This window comes from Geospiza fortis, unplaced genomic scaffold (genome assembly GCF_000277835.1).
Source record: "Geospiza fortis unplaced genomic scaffold, GeoFor_1.0 scaffold130, whole genome shotgun sequence".
NCBI classification, from domain to species: Eukaryota; Metazoa; Chordata; class Aves; order Passeriformes; family Thraupidae; genus Geospiza; species Geospiza fortis.
Genome location: NW_005054300.1, coordinates 9770397 through 9787744, shown reverse-complemented (window position 1 = coordinate 9787744; position 17348 = coordinate 9770397). Strand labels below are relative to the sequence as shown.

Sequence of the window (17348 nt, the reverse complement as noted above, 5' to 3'; positions counted from 1 at the left end):
GTGAGGGGAAAATGAAGGCAATGGAGGGAAAGTTTGTCCCTGTGAGTTCATGCAAACACATCACCTTCCACTTGTGGGAGTCCATGCCCCACAACCTGGAATGTGATCTGGGTATAAAATGAAAAACCTCTTATGGAGGTTGGAAATGCTCTGGAAAAAATTGCATTTTTTCAGCCATATGGTATGGCTGAGAAACTCCAAGAGTCTCACTCATCCTGGCATAGAAAATGCAAACTGTCAGGCTTAAGCAAGATCCATTTCATAGCACCTATTCCTTAAAAGCATGTATGACCCCACTGCTGCACCCAGAGTGAACTTCTGCCCACCTGCCCTCGAGGGTCAGAGGCTCAGGCACATTACAACAGCTGCATAAGCTCCCATGGGAAGTGTATGGAAAAGCAAAATCTTCAATGCAGAGTCTGGGCTAAGACTGGCTGAGGGACTAGGAGAGCATGCAGCATGTCTTCAGGGAGCTCAAAAACCCACATCTGAAAAATGTGGCTTCCTCAAGGGGGCCAGTGTGCCCAGGGAATATAAAACAAGAAGCTGTGCTCCACTCTCTAACTCAGGCATTCCCCAGGACATCTGTGCTGAAAAGGTGCTCTTAGCTATGAGGGAAGAACACAAGTTATAATGTAAACAGACTCCTATCTGCTGGATTTTTTACCCTTATCACCTCCCAAAGGCTGAGATCAAAAACCCTGCTTTGAATATTCAGGCTTGGATCTGCAGTCAGGTTGCAGTGGCTGCCACTGTGGGTCACTGAGCTGTGGGAGCCTACTCTGCAGGGGCTCCCTGCTTGCAGATAAAGGGGAATCAAATTGTCCTGACTTAAGTGGTAATGAAAGGAATCTTAACTTACAGCTGGGGCGCAGGGAGAGTGCAAACCATTCAGTTATGATGACTACTGTGATGGAGGTGACTTGGGAAGCAGTGGCTGCTCAGCTGCATCTGCCCCTGGGGAGGGTTAGGGCAGTTTGGCTGTGCTTCAACAGGGACATTTCTCTTCTGTGCCATGAGTTCCACTATGCCATGGAATACAACCAGGGTCTCCATGGTTGTAACACTGATAACACTTAATTCACTGAATTTTAAATCATTTGTCCCAAGCTCCTGTTCCTCTCCAGATTCTTTTGCATAATGGAACATTCTCTTTATATTAATAGAATAAAATATTCAGGGCAAAAGACTTAATGAAAGTTAAGATGTCTCAGCTATTGCCCACACAAGAACAACAAAATTACAGATACATTTTACACAGTTGTAAATTCAAATGAATGTAAAATCACTCTGGATTTACACTTGTGTGGATTGCAAAAAGACTCTGGTTTGCTGGTATTCCTGAGTTCTACTTCATATACTCAGTCAAAAACATAGGTTTGCTGCCAAACTTTCTAAAAAGTGTTTAAAAAATAAAATATGTTCACAATTTACAAATAAATCACATTTTATGTAAACTGAGGGCTGGACTGAAACAATTTCTAAATCTTCCTGCTCAACTATGAACCTATCACACAACAACCATCTGTTTCTATACTAAAATCAAGATGAAATGGTTTAAAACCAGCAGAAAATGAAATTGTTCTGCTTGGCTTCTTTGTACAAACAGCAAACTACTAAGAAGAAAGACTACCAAAAAGGAGATGAGAATGCTTTTTTTAAAATGTTTTTGGTTTTAATAATCCAAGGTCATTAAGGCAGATGTGTACCCTAAAGATGCTGTTGTTATGACATGACTTCTTTAAGCACATTATATGAAAAAGCTTAGTGTCAATTCATTGCATTAGTTATTATTCCTGCTTTGCAAGGAAAAGTGAAGCTACAAAGAAATGTATTTGAGACTTGCAGCTTTCTTTTAAATGCCAGGGCCACACAGGGTTAACTAATTCTGGGAGATACAATAACTGTACTTGCTGTCTGAGAACTGAGCTCCTCAAACCAAACAAGGAGGCTCAGAAAAGACTCCTTGGCCCCAAAACACTGCCTCTTTGTGAGCTTGTCCTGTTCTATGCCTAAAAGGAAAGTTAGTTTTTTATCTCCAGCTCCTTCTTCAGCCCCTTGGCTTCTATTTCAACGGTGTCATGTTGTGCATTTCTTGAAGGATCTAATGAGTTTATAGAGAGCAAGAATAATATAGGTGTTTGGGGAAGTATCCTGTGGAAGATGTGTAATAATCATGGAATGGGGCAGCAGCTGCTCTGAAGGTCATGGCTGTTGCCAGACCTACTGATTTTTGGCTTTGTTATCCTTATTAGAGTCTAGGATGTGGAACTCTTCCTTTTGTCATCTAAGTCAGCTATTTTCTCTTGTCAAAGGTCTGCAGGGGGGTGACAAAAAATCCACTTGAGTGAACTGGGAGTTACTTGGATATTTTCCAGATAGGAGAGCTGTGTGAAAAGGCGCCAGGGATATCTGGATTCTTATTTCTGGTTCCATGTGGCAGCAAGTGCTCCTGTAATGTGAGATTGGCACTGCAGAACCAAAGTGTTGAGAAGACAGCTTTCTGAGGAAAACTCTTTATTTACCTCAAATTAGTTATCTCCAGAAGAGCAGTAACTGAAGGACTAGAGAGTTCAGGCCAATACAAATATGAAAGACAGAAAAAAATGTTCCTGCTTTCAAAGCTTCACCTCCTGGGGCTTTCTGGATCTGAAAATTGGCAAAATGATCCAATAACAAGGAAAATAATATGAAGAAAGATATTTAAAGAAATTACCAGAAAACTGAATTAGGTGGTTTGGAAAACTAAAAATAACTGTACTATTTTATTTAGGTAGTTATTTTTAAAATGTGGTAAAGAAATGAGTTTTGGTCAACTCATTTTTTTTTCCTTAATTTGTGGTTGGTCAAGTAGCAACCCAAAACCTAAACATTTGCTTTGTTATACTCAGGAAATCTGGATTTAATTTTCTTTTCTACCACAGCCATTTTGTGAGACCTGGGGCAAATCACTTAGCCCACTGTGCTTTGGATTCCAATCAAAAGCAAAAACATCATTCTGATGTCAAGACATAAAATATTTTAAGATGCTTAGGTATTACTGCAGTGGGAATACAGACATTTCTTAGACACCAGACTATTAATGTAATTTTGAAAGTGGACTCTACTCTCTGTTTGAAATATCACTAAGGGAGTTGGAGTTGAGCTTCTCTAATCAAGGCTGAATTTTGCACATTAGTAATTTTAAATGACAAGAATCTCATGCAAATTAGTTAATCAGTTTGGCCTTTAGACAGTAGGCTTTGGGTCTAAATGTGTTGAATTAAGTTCCAAGATAAGGAATTTGCAGGTGAAGAGCAATGAGTTTGAAGGAAGTGATGGTTTGTGTTTTGAGCAGAGGGTGGAAAATAGATGGTACCAACTGTGAAACATAATTATGATGCTTGTAACACTTTCATAGGTATTTAATTTTAAAGCCCAAAAGTCAATGCACTTTGGGCATGCATTTGTGTGATTGAGGATTTCATTAGCATAACTTCTCACACTGAAATGCATGAAACCATGTTTTTATCCCTATAGAGTCATGCATTTCTTTCAGTTCTAGAGAACTTGTTTTATGGTGAAGAAATCACATTGGCGTGTTTTCTCTTTAAGTTCAGTGTTTGCAGCAGTATCACTGCTACATCATCTATTCCCAGAGACCCAGAGTTGGTAGTGTGCATTTTTATCTGACTGCCATGCTCCATTTTTTCAGTTGGGTCTCATTTTTCTTTTCTTTTTATGTTCCCTACCAATATACTTTGGTTTCCTCCCCCTCTGCATTCTTTTTTGTTTGTTTGTATTTTGTAATTCCAACTTTGTCCCAGCAGTTAATAAAGAAGGGGGAAAGCAAAAACATCCAGGAAGAAGTGAAAACTGCTGAGCTGTCTCTAAATTTTTGGGTGGTGCAATGGCTGGTCAAGGTCACAGAACAAAGATCCGTCCATAAATAACGTGAAAGTTTTGTTTGTACTGGCCTCTCCTGAACCCTGTGCTGCTTTGTTTTGATTTCACTTCCATCTGAGTGGCAGTCAGATTGAATAAGATGATAATCCCATGAGAATGCACTAAAAATCACACTGTTGGAGGATCTAGGGTGTGCTATACTCGGCATTGAATCCCACAGTGTCTAAAGAGACTATGAGAAACAGTATGTGATACCAAGAGGTACTGGATTTAAACTGCAAGGCTAGAAACACATGGTTTCTGTCACTGAAAACTGGGAAACAGCTGTGTTTCTGGGTTGTTATGAGGCATCCCTCTTCCATCTTTTTTGTTTGTAAAATATTTGTCATATATTGTTACTGCAGCTCCAGTCCAATATACATATCAGGAAAATCATAAAATGCATCAGCTTTATAGCCACACCATAAAAAACTTTTGGCAGCTGATGGTATTTAAAGGGACAGTGATTAACACTGCAGCAGAAGAATTCTTCCCATCACTTTGAGTCTTCAGCTGGGAACAGACTGTGGGCCTTGAAAATCTGCTTTTGAACCCCACTCCCTCCCTGGGTGTGGGACTCCCTGGGTAACACCGTGATTTGGTCTGTGTGCTTGGAGGGTTTAAGCCATTACCACCATCCCATGAAGTGTTGGGGAACCCTAGAAACCAGCACAGAATGAAAGTAGGTTTCTTCAGAAAGCAATTCAGGGCATCAAGGAGAGGCTTGTCATTGGAACACCTGCAGGACCTACAGCCAGACCAGGCAGATTCTCCCTTTTCATGCACAGCAGGCACATTCAGGAGTTAGGGATCTGCAAATCTTTATGTTCCCGTAAGCATTTTGAAAACATTAATCTTGTTCTTCAGCACACATAGCAAAACAAATCTAGAACTGGTACCTTGGTTTAGAGCAAAGAGATGTGTTATCTCCTACCTGCTCTGGGGGCATTTCACCAGGTAATGCTTCACTGTTAAAGAAAAGAAAAAAAGAAAGAAAATGTGGCTTCACACCAACATAGTTTATGAGTTTCAAATGAGCACTGCAGACAGACCTGTGTTGCTGAGATGATGGAGTTGCCAGGTTGTTACACCTGGAGAGCTAATGATAGTCACCATACATTGTATTGTGCTTTAAAATGCAGTCTGACTGAAGAAGACATAGCTAGTCTTGGGAGAGGGGAATGTATTAAACAACACCAAAAATCTGCTGTGGAAATGCTGGGCAACACACATTCCAGTGGTCAGCCCAGCCAAAAGACAGCTTGCTAAGGAAAAGCACAGCAGGCCAGTAATTTTACTTTGAAGACTTTTATTTCCCTTGTGGTGCCTGTATTTATTTCCAGAAGCCTGAAATAAACCATTCACCCACAGGAGCCACGGCTGTCGCTAATGTAAGTCAGATTGTGGCCACAGGCATAAAGGGATCCCTTCTGGGATCAGATCAGAGGTCCAGTCCAGCCACCATCCTGTCTCTGACAGCTGTGTGTGTGAGTTGTGTAAATCCTTCTTCATATTCCTTTGAGTCAGTAGTCCTGAGCAAGGGCAGCTGCCCCCACTGCAGCCTTTTAGGAGCCAGGGTTATTAAGATGCTCTTTTGTGGCTTTGTGGCTTCTATGCCTCTCTTAAAGGACAGACTCTGGCTCTTTTGGTCAACCTACTGCCAATTTATATCTCAAAAGGATGAGAGAGAGCATCCCTGGGTCATGATGTGAAGTTGAATGCAACACAGATGTGCCCCTACCTTCTCATTCTCTGTTCTTTAAAGGGCCATGAAAAGCAGACACCAGGGCACTCACATGATCCTGCCCCCTCTACGGGAAAGTTTTCATATCTGGACTTTGCTAAATTCTCCCATTCTAAGGGAGCTTCATGGAGGTGCATTTTGATCCTAAGGAAATGGGTGCTGAGGGCACCAGGAGCTGGACTAATACAGAGAAATGTTTAAGGCAGTCAAGCCTTTGCTTCCATCTACCTGTCAGGCCTGTTTTCAATGTATAGGAGTAACTGTAACAGTAGACCCAATCCCTCAGGAGTAAGGGAACACTCATGCACAGTGCTGACATGTTTTTGAGCATGCAAATATTCAGATATTTGGGTAGCAAAGAAATGTTTTAGCAACTCCAAATAACCTACTTTTTCTCTTTTGTAAACCCTTATTCTATATTGTATATTATTTCAATATTTAGCTGATGTTGGTTCAATGTAAATAGACCTTTCCTTGAAGCTGCTTGTATGCTCACAGCAGTAAATCGACAAAACCAAGCAAATTCTAACCCAGTGTCTGCTCAAGAGAAACTGGGATACATCAGTCTAGTGCTTGTGGCTTCAGGGTGACTCACCATGACCAACATACTTAAGTGTGGGTACTCCCTTGGCACAAAACCTTTGTCATCACTTAAGAGGGTAAGAAGAATAACATCGATCTTGCTCCTTCCTCTTGGCAAGCAGAGTTGTTGGGCTCAGTTAGAATCAGAGTTACTCCGCTAAGTGCACTACCAGGAAGATGGAGCCACAGTCTGAAATGTGTTTGTGGTCAGGCAAGGGTTCCTCTATACATCTATTTCTGGCTTACATGTCTTCTCACTTGTGTATCTGAGTCACTCATTCCTTCGTGGGACCTGTGTAGGCTGCAGAGGCAGCAAAGTTAGTCTCTCCTGTCATTAACAAAGCAACTCACTAACCAGACCCCTCCTGAAATCTTCTGTTCTGAGGTGGTCCTTACACTCTCCTCTGACATGGTGGCTGCTAAGTGTGCTGGTATCTCATCCCTGCAGCTTGTGTGAATTCTCCAAATAAGCCACTTTTAAACTGAAATAAAAGTAGAGCCTGCACTGGTTACTCCACAAATTTGAAATAGCACTTCTGTTTACAACAACGCTGCTTTGATACAGCCTCTTTGAGAAACCCTCTCTGAGGCCAAGAATGACACAGTAACCCTTGATCTTGAAATACCATAATGAAAAGACAGATTTGAATGTTGAAATGATGCCTTCGTTTCAGAAAATACTGCAAGTGAGATAGTGCTAATAAAACCCCTCAAATTCCCAAGAATATTGACAGCTACTCAAGAAAGAGAATAAAATAGAACAGAGTTAAGATTGCTTTGAACCCCTCTGTATGTTTGGAGAAATGTGACTCATGCAAAATTTTAGCTTCTGGTCAGAATGCAGCTTACTGATTCAGCACTTGGTCTCCTCTGAAAGAAGTCCCAACTACTTTCAACTCATGTTGGTGCAAAGGTAGATTTTTGAAAAGTCCAAAGCAAATTTAGTTTTCTTTCCTCCCTATTTAAAGGGAAGAAAATGCCTGTGTTCTAATTTGGCTGGCAAGAATTTTTCTCTTGCTACTAATTTTTATTAAAATTACAATCAAGGTAAGGAAATATGTATTTTTCCTGCTTTCTCTGCATTCTCTTCTCCTCTCCCCCTGCCCCCTTTTTTGGCAAGGGCTTTGCAGTCATCAAGAATGTCATTCCACTCACCTGTGGATCTCCTCTTGTTCAGAAGGGACTGGCAGAGAATGACAAGTGTGAACAGGAGGACACTGATGATTCCTATGGAGCACACAAACACTGCGTACACGTACAGATCTGAAACCAAGCACAGATGATGGTCAGTGCTGCAGCTGATGCTTCATGACAATGGGCCAGGAAAAAAGCTACAAGATCTAAACAGACTCAGGTCCAATAGATTTAGGGTAACAGTTCAGAAGTACTTTAGCCCTCTTGAAACTTTCCTATAGTGTCCTGTTCAGTTCGAAATTTGGTTGAAGTCTGCATAAATGCAAACAGGCATAACTGCACTTATGAGTTGTGACTTCCAGGAGCAAACAAAGAACTGGTTTGGAGATTTTTTGAGCAACAACTCAAAACCCAAAAGGAATTCATTTGGGTTATTTCCCAGCTCAAACAGCTGTTTTGCTTTGTTGGTTTTTTTTTTGTAACAAAGAAAAAAAGCAAACACACAAACAATAAAACAAGAAAAGTGGCAGTGGGGAGAGTGCTGAGTGGCTGGGGAAGAAGGAAGAAAGTCTGCAATTACTTCTTCTGCTGGCAGCACTGGCTTGAAATTTTTGTATGATTATTTTTTTCTTTTTCAAACTACAGCCTTAGTCTCCCCTCATGGCTTTTATTCAGGTGTTGTAACATATTTCCAGTGGTTATTTTCCCATTGGCCATATCAGATAGATGAGAAACTGAAGCTGGACTCTTCCATTCTCTTTTGTCCAGTACCTCTTGTACATTGTGGGATGATTTCTCAGGCAAGGCTGGGTTTGCACAGGAACTAGCAAAGTTGGTCCTGATTTGGGGCACTTTAGTTGTTCTGTCCATTGGACTAAACTAACATCATGTATAAACACAGTAGCAGCTAGATGTATCTTTACCTTCAAAAAACTTCCAAGCCTCATGATTTTTCTTGAAAGTGGGATGATCAGAAGATTTTGATGAAATCACTGAAAGAAACAAAACAAGATATGACAAAAATTGAAATATGCATGGCATAAAAAGTTTGAACCTCTTGAAGTAAATGTATTTTGCCTTAGACTTCAGTATCCCAAGATTTTTCTTTGTCTAATTGCCTTTTGATGAAACAGTTCAGAATTGTCACAGAATTGTCCTCTCTGTTTCAGAAGGATGGATGACTGTCAATATCATAACAGCTGTACAGCCTAGAACCAGAATCCAAATGCTCTGACTGCTGAAATGTTGTTCAAACCCCCCACCCCGCTCTCCTCAGATTGTTTATGCATGCTGATATTTTTTATGATATCAGATTAGATGATGTCACTTAGGTCAATTCTATGGTATTTCTTTCTCTAGCAATCACTGCAATGAAATGGGAGTCTGGTAATGTCCTCCAGGTTGCCAGTGAGGTCTGAACCTCCAAGAAAGCTTGATGTGGAAAATCACTAGAGAACAAGGATCTTACTGGCAAGGGAATTCACTAAGGAGCGCCCTGCAGGCACGAGAAGGGTGGGGCTACATCAATGGATACACAACTTTCAGGACTAATGAAATCTTCTCTTCAGTTGGGAGGGGAAGCTCATCCTGAATATTTTAACAAATTACTCATTTGTTACATGAAAGCATCACATGTGTAGATTTTTGGCAAGTATTTCAGGATAACTTCCCTGAGAAAAGGGCTTTTGTCCAATTTGGGAAAAAAAATAATCTTGCATTCGTGTATCTTGCAAAATTTTTACTGTTAGAAATTGCCACATGTAACTAATGTTTAAGAAGTCAGACTTTCTTCTATGGGAAATTCTGATAAATACGCTTCCCAGCAAGACAGATTGTTGTGATCATCTCCTTGTTTTTGTTGTCGATGCCAGTAGGATTATAGTTGGACTGCCTAATTTTCTATGTTTGTCCTCCTACAAGTAGTCTCTTCTCTTGGTTTGTAAACCATTTGGAACATCTTCCTAAGAGATGTGCAGTATCGTGAGGGATTGCCTAATTGTAAATTATGGTTTTTTGGGGTGCTGAATACTGTTCTGAGAAGAATACTGATTATTTTGATTTTTCCGATAGGAAGGGAGTAGAAGAACCATATTTCTGATTTTTTTTTTTTTTGTCTCTGATAAATTTGGCTTTTTGTGTATTCTCTGCTATAATTGACTTGGTTGTAGTCTGACATTGATGATACAAGCCCAGGAAGAGATGCTTTTAATGAGAATACGGGGGAAGGAGAAAAGGTTGACCTTAACTTAGACAGAAGACACTGTGCGGCTGAATTAGGAGGCACTTCTTGGCAACATCGGCACATGAATTTCTCTTGGTTTTATTAACAAGATTTAACAATAGCATTCTTATAAATGCTATCTGATGTCTTGTATTCACAACACTGAAATGGGCAAACTGCAACAAATTTCAAATTTCAGGTGGACCTTCTGAAAACACTACAGAGTTGCTGTAGTTGACACAAGTGCAGGAACAGAAAACTGTAAGGATTCCATCTCCACAAAAAGGCTTCTTTTCCAAAGAAATGTATTTTGAGATCAAAGCAGAAGCCAGATATGTAAGTAAAATTTAAATGTCATCATTACATGGAAAGGAATTGTAGCCTCTAACTCAATTTTTTTTTGTAAGTCCAATATGTGTATTTGTACAAATTTATGTGTTGTGACAAAATGTATTTGCAACTTATTAATGGCCTATGCAAATTTGCATAAGCAAACTTGCTAGCAAATAACAAAATCTGAATATAAATTAATAGCAGTAGATACTACAGATCCAGCTGTCAACTTGCTTCAAGAGCAAGTTACATTTTGAAGAAGCAGAATTTTCCTTTTCCCCCTGGAAATCTGCGTCTTGCACAGTAACTTCCTCTTTCTGTGCAAATAATATTTTTTTAAAAGAGACTCTCTATTTCTGCCTCTACTTGATGTGCAAGTTTTAAGAAATTTGTCTGGTGCTTTAGCATAAAGATACTATTTTGAATTTGGGCATAACTGCAGACACATTACTGGAACAAAATGTTAGGCAACACAGCAACTGTGATGTGGTAGAACACTGCTACCTTACTTGATAAAGCACAAGCAGTGCAACTTAAGTATCCAAATGCTTCAGGTAATTTGTATTGCTCCTTTTGTTGTATCCTGGGTCTAACTGTAATATAAGTAAATCCCTTTGCAATAAAAAGTGTAACTGATCATAATATAAAATACCAAATGCGTTTGGAATAAAATTTCCTTGAAAAGCCCAACTGTTACTGTTGGGAAAACTGGAAACTTTATCAGTACTTGGAAAAGAGCTACCTTTCCTCTCAAGCACAGCAAGTACTGTGCACTCAGGGTGCATTAGGCAAATGCTAGCAAAGGTGGTCCTTTGCTTCCAGTCAAGAGGCTTTAAGTGGTTGCTGTGACATTTAAAGACATGCAATATTTCAGATATCTTTTGGTATCTTTAATCTAGATTTAGAGTTAGAATAAATATGCTTTTAATGGGCCAGGGTGGTTGTGGTGCTTGCCTCAGATCCCCACAGGGTGTCAAAAACTCTCTGCAGGCTGGCCAGCCTTCCTCCCCTGCCTCAGGTTTCATGCTCTGCTTTGGGCCATTTGAAGTGGAGAGCAGCAATACAGCTGAGCAGACAGTGTAAAAATGATGAAGCCATGAGGTCTCAAATCCCTATTCTGATTATATATTCATACAGACTCATACTAGAAATCTGGGTAGAAATATTTAAGGACTGGACTAAAAAATTATGGATTTCCTTATTTTCAATAATTTCATTGATCTTAACTCCATAGTTTAGCTGTGAAAAGTAATGAGAGGTTTCAGTGTTATAATTAGCAATAGTCTGAGAAGCTATGGAAGATGTGGAGTGTCTCTTTGTGAGGAAGAGTATGACAGGTGGAGTGACAATATTTTATATTGCTTTTTCTTCTGCTGCCACTTACTTGGAACATGCCATTCCATCTGCAAGAGCTCCTGACAAATCCATATGTTTCTACTACAAGCATTTAGGAACTTATATCATTCAGTGAATGAGAAAACACTCAACACTGCTTTCTGGCATTATCTTTAAAGTTGTCCCTGCGAGATACAAACTTTTCTGTTTATAGAGATACAAGCAGGGGGGTAGTTTGCCAGCTAGCACTGATGGCACAGCTGCTAAACAAAACCACCTCTGCAAAGTAGTCTGTTCTCAAAATCCAACTTCACCCACCTCTGAAAGTGTGGGTGTGGTGGCATAAGATTTGAGCTAATCCATCCCAAAGGGATGGCTTGTTTTCAACTTGGTTCACATCTGCCACTTGTTGCTGGTCATTTTATCCACAGTTCAATACCAGCAGGCTGGCCATTGCTTTTCTAGCTCTGCTGTCTGGCTCCAAGCGGTATAAACAATAGTACTGAAGTGATAGTAAAAGTGCTACTTACCAACTGCTGCTAGGCTAGAACTAAGACCAAGGGAAACACAAAGAGAGAGGCAAAATGTAAGTTGAGTATTAGTTTTCTTCTCCTATCCACAGATTACACTCAAAAAGAATCTAAATCCAAATGTCTTATGGGTGAATTTACAAGGAAAAAAAAGGGATCACAGGACAAGAAGAAATTATAGACTTGAAATCAGTAATCTCCCACCTCTTATTTCAGTAGCTGCTGTACCATTTGACCATGCTGTCCACTTATTTCTGTGTTTGCCAATTTCCTGTACTTTGCATATATAATGTCCTTGATCTGTTTGCTGGAGGCTTAAAATAAGAAATTTGTACATAGTTCCACGTTTCTCTTTAAGAAGATGAAGTCTTTGCTTGTGAAAATGATGAGTGTAATTTCCATAGTACTGGACAGACCCAAACTTTGTCATTTTGATCATCAGGTGCTCCTGGGCAGGTGATGCAGAGAAGACCCACCGCACAGCCAGCAAATTGTCTGTCCTCCTCTTTTGAGAAATGTGGCAGTAAAGGGTAGCATTATCCCCCTCGGAGTATTGCACCATTGGTCCAGGAGAGACCGTCACATTTAAAGCCTCACAAACATCTGTAAGGAAAGAAAAGATGGTGAGAATCCTCCATACTGGCACAACAGCACCATAATCCGTCCCAGCATGCAAGCCCACAGCAGGTAAATTGATGGCATCTGTTTAGTGTGCAGTAATTTAATGACCTTGTAGAACCTGACATCATCAGCCTCTCTGTGAATGCTGAGGATGGCAGGGGGCCCTCCTTCAGTGAGTCTGCCCCAGCATTTTTTCTCTCACTAACCAATAACCCAGAGCTGACATGGAGACCTTGCTACCATCACAGGACCAGCTTCACGTAATCTTTTATTGGTCTTTTAACAGTTTTGGAAGCTGCTCTGTGACCAGCTCTTCTGACAGCTTGCATCTTTCTTAGAACTTCCAGGCTAAATGCTTTCAATAACCAGTTTATGCTCATTTGTTCCTGTGCCAGCTTTAAGCTTAAAATAGCATTTTCTTCTCTAGAGCTTACTTCCTGACTCCATATACAAATCAATTATCTGGCCTCAGCCTTTGCTTTGTTGAGCTGAAGAAGTCAAGCCCTGTTAGTCTCCTCTAGTATAGTGTCTTCCCTATTCACCCTAACAGCCCTTCTCTGCATTGTTTACAGTTTCAATTTTGGGTTTGATTGCATTTTTTTTTATGTAATTGACTGCAGTTACTGGCAGCATCTAGGAAGTTCTTCAATGTCCTGTGGAATACTCACAGTACTTCTCAGATTTGACTGGGATATACCTTGCCTGGTATATCCCAGAATTATCTTGTCCTTTCTCATTATACTTTCATATGTGATTTTATGTCAGGTGACAAATAAATAGGATATTTGGGTGTTTTCCCTTCTTTGTCATTTGTGGTTCAGTCACCAGCGTATCAAAGAAATTCTTACTAATCCTCAAGTATGTGACTTAGCTGTACTAACTCCTGCTCCAATTGTTACCCCATCCTCAGTTTTTCCTATGTGCTGTCCTCTTCTTATGCTGATTTAATAAGGTTAGCATTTCAATGTGCATGCTTCTGTCTACTTCTTTTAGACATCATTTGTGCAGACCTTACATCATACTGCTCCTTAGATTATCACTGGAAGACCACTGGATTCTCTATACCCAGCGTTCCTCATGTCCTCTCTTTTAAGTAATGTTCTCCCTGTCATAATCAAATGGTCATCTCAAACTTGGATTAAATTCATCAGACTAGTTTTTCTGACTACAAATTTAAGTTAATCTGACAGTATTTGCATGACAAAATATGACATGAGATCATACAGGGACAAATGATTATTCCATTGTTCCATTAATTTCTGATTCTTGTCTTCAATGTTTTTCATCCTAAACTGTCACTTAGACCAGTTCTTTGTCTCTCTAGCAAGAGCCAGTATAAGTGAAGGCCGAAAAAAGTGTCCATAGTTGTTAAATAGAGGAAGTTTTCCCTTTCCTGACATAACTGATTTATACTGGACTGATTTTCTGGGGCATGGTAATCAACACTTATTTCCTTCCTAATGCACGTTAAGAAAGTCCTGATTAGTCATATCAGAGAGTGATCTATTTCTGACCAGTGCTGTATTGTGGCAATGACTTGTGATGTGTAATCTACCAGTCTGAGGGCATCCACTAGAGAGAGAACCATATTCCAGCAGTGAGCAAGCACTCCCTGCAATGCACTCTGCAAAGCATGAAATGTCCTCTAAACTGTGAACTTCCTGTTATGTGAATACTGTACTGTACTCAAATTCTAATGAGAATTGCAACTCTGGGAAAACGATTTTTTCATTTCTGGACACTTTTCTAACACATCAGCAAAGAACATTTTAACAAAAGGGATGAGTGTTTTGGCAGAGACTATTGTCTGACATCAGCTCCTGAAACACAAACATATATTTATCTTCAAAATAAGCAAGTAAAGTATTTCCATTCTATTTCTGAAGGAGTTTTGGAGACAGAGACACTGGTTTTATAGTCCCAGTGAAGCAGTGAAATGAAATGGTGAATTATATCACCTCACATACAGTAAATCCACTAAATTAAAGAAGGTGCATTGCAACTGTTTGAGAAGAATTCCGAAAATTAATAGTATGATAATTATTTTGTGCCACTTCTGTCAAAGTCTCTACTGAATGACATGTTTATTCCAAGTAGACATTATTTTTTTGTTATGAAGGAGAAAATATTTTGTATAAAGAACTGTTTGGGTTTTTAAAACAAAATTATTGAAGAAACTACAGCTAAGCATGGATGAGGTTATCGATAAAATTATACATGCATTATGTTTGTCTGCATTAGGTTCATCTGCACGTAAATGCCAAAGTAAGAGGTTATTTTGGATTGTAGAAAGCATAAAAGTAGAACAGGATGTTGAAATTTAAAATTAAGGCTGAATCCCACCAAGAGCTTTCTGGGCATGAAACTTCAGTTATTCTCTGGACTTACCAACCTTGGTGCTTTACCAGCAGAAGGGAAGCCAGTAAATGGCTGTCTCTGCTATCAAAATAAGATTAAATTTGAAGGTTGTACTGCTTAGTAAATAAGGAATAACTTTGAGATTTTCAACACTTTTTGGTTCCTCAAATGTACTTCGACAATGAAAGTTTAATAAATCATTTATAAAATTATGGTTTGGCTAAATGAAAAACACAGACACAGTTTTTTCTACTGAAATTATGAACATGTCATGAAAACTGTAAAGAAAAACAATTATGTCATTTTCCTGACATGTGAATTTCTTTTTTGAAAAAGTTGGCTAGGAGTAATTGTGAAACAGAGTCCCAAAATAAAAGGCAAAAATAAAAAGAAAGCATTGCTTAATTCCAAACTAGGCAGAACATAATGCCAAGTACCCAAGAGAAAATGCAGAGGAAGTCAGATATGGTGATGATGGACACCTCTGTGAGAAGATAAAGCAGCATTGTACATTGAGATTCTGATTCCTTTCTAGCTGTTTACACTATTACAAACATTGGTATTTTATATCTAATGCTTCTACTTTTCCTCTGGGGACATGCCTTTTTATAGGGACATATCAAATTTTGCATCCTTCATGTTTCTGATAAGTGGGAACCTGTCTCCTTATCTTCCTTCTGCGGCTCCCATTAATGCTGCTGCACAAGTACAGCAATGGGAACTGTTTTGGAAATCTCATGCTGCTTTTATCATGGTATCACCTCATGTTGAACAGGGTCAGGTGATGCTTTATATAAAGCAGAAAAACAGTATCCATGTGACTTTATCCTCCTACTGCCATTGGAGGAGGAACAGTGGATTTTTAAGGGAAAATCTCATTTAACTTCTGTGTGGAAAGCAAAACCCTTATTCAAGGCTCTCAGACACTAGTGGACATGTTCCTCCTGTCTATAGCAGGCACTGGTCAGCCCCAACATGAGGTTTACCCTTGTAATGGGCTCCTTGCCGAAAGCAGGAGACCTCACAACTTAAGAGCAGGCTTGTGTGCCAACACAGCATTGAATTTCTAGACTTGAGATTGCTGTTTCAAGGGAGGAATCACTGTTTATCTTCTTCTGCCTTCCTGGTATAGTACGATGTAGCTGTTCAGGTGGAGCTCACCACAAGAGTTTCAGTCTCATTTCTGCTTGGAAAGGAAAATTATTTATAGAATGGGAGGAGAAAGAGTCAGAGACTTGGTGACTTCTTTGCAGTGTGCTTAACCATCAAACTTCTCTTGTTTTTGCAATAAGCTTGCTTTGTTGCTCCCATCACAACATTTTACCTGTTTGCTTCTCTGGTATGTTCCACCAGCATGTCTCAGTCGCCTGTGGGGACTCAGGAAAGGTGACTGCTACCTAAGCTCTGTTTTAAAAAATCCCACTTTGAAAATAGTCCACTCCTGCTTACACTGGTTCAAGCCCAAGAACTACCTAGATTTGGACTTTGCTGTCTGCCATATTACATAGCAAAACACTTTAACAGCACTGTCAAGACCACCAAATTATACTTCTAGCACCTAGAAACTTTGTTATGCCAGGGCTGCTCCCCTCTGTCTGTGCTGGAACAGTGCCAGGGGACTTACAGCGGCCACTGGGTCCTTACATGTGGTGAGCAGTTTCATCTGTGGCTTTGTGGGAGAACCCCAGCTACTCCAGTTGAGCTAGGAGTGGAGCTGTTCCTGTGCTCAGCTGCTCACAGTCCAGGTTTAGTGCTGTACACAGGCCTCTCTCTCTTCCTCCATGGAGACAATGGGCAGAATCTGCAACCCAGCCTCCAGGGCTGCAAGGACCGATAGCTGGGAACTGGAGGGGGGTACCTTCTGATCTCAGCTTTGCATGACCAGAAGCACATGGGATGGCTTTTATCTCTGTTATAGTTTGTTCAGTGAAGCTATGCTACTGTCAAAGCCTGCTTTCGTTTGATTTCTTTACAATTAAGAAGAGCAGATGAGCCAAGAAGCAGCAAAACTCTTTGTTTAAATGAAAATAATTAGGAACTGGCTAGCAAGAGCACAACCAGTTGTTTTCAGTTGAACAGATCTGTCAGCAAGTTTCACAAGTCAGAAGCTCCCCCTCAGAGAAAGCTTCTGCATTGACTAAAGACGGACTTGAACCAAACTTCTGCCTCCACCATCTCCTGCCCTTCTGCAGTGGAGTTCGAATTCAAGTCTTTAATTAACCTTGAATGAGCAAGGCTTCCCCACTGCTCTAAGCTCACTGCACCTGGAAGTTCAGATCCAGACTCTGTGTCTGTTTTGCAGCTTCAGGACACATAATGCTGTCCAACATACCTTTGTTTTTAGAGGAATAAAGGGTCTTAAAGGGAGGACGCTTTTTACAAGTGACCTACAGGTTCCATTTCCACCTGATGCCAACAGGATCAGGGCACCTGTGGAAAAACAACGCCGAATATCCCTTTGCTTCGGCTTTGCCCGGCAGAGAAGGCGGCCGAGTACCCATTTCCATGAACTTGCACGGAGAGTCTGGCTTTCTTTTCTAAACAGGACCGGACCGCTGCGAAGAAG

At 40.2% G+C, this 17348-nt stretch overlaps 1 protein-coding gene across 1 annotated transcript in view; it reads right to left on the bottom strand.

Moving 5' to 3' along the window:
- Window positions 1–17348, bottom strand: part of VSTM4 (V-set and transmembrane domain containing 4) — a 48612-nt gene that overhangs the window by 14423 nt on the left and 16841 nt on the right. Inside the window, exons 2-5 of the mRNA XM_031061677.1 lie at window positions 12008–12406; window positions 8308–8376; window positions 7406–7513; window positions 4859–4892 (exon numbers count right to left, since the gene is read on the bottom strand). Of these exons, the coding sequence (XP_030917537.1) occupies window positions 4859–4892; window positions 7406–7513; window positions 8308–8376; window positions 12008–12406 (610 nt within the window). The remainder of the gene's footprint in view (window positions 1–4858; window positions 4893–7405; window positions 7514–8307; window positions 8377–12007; window positions 12407–17348) is intronic.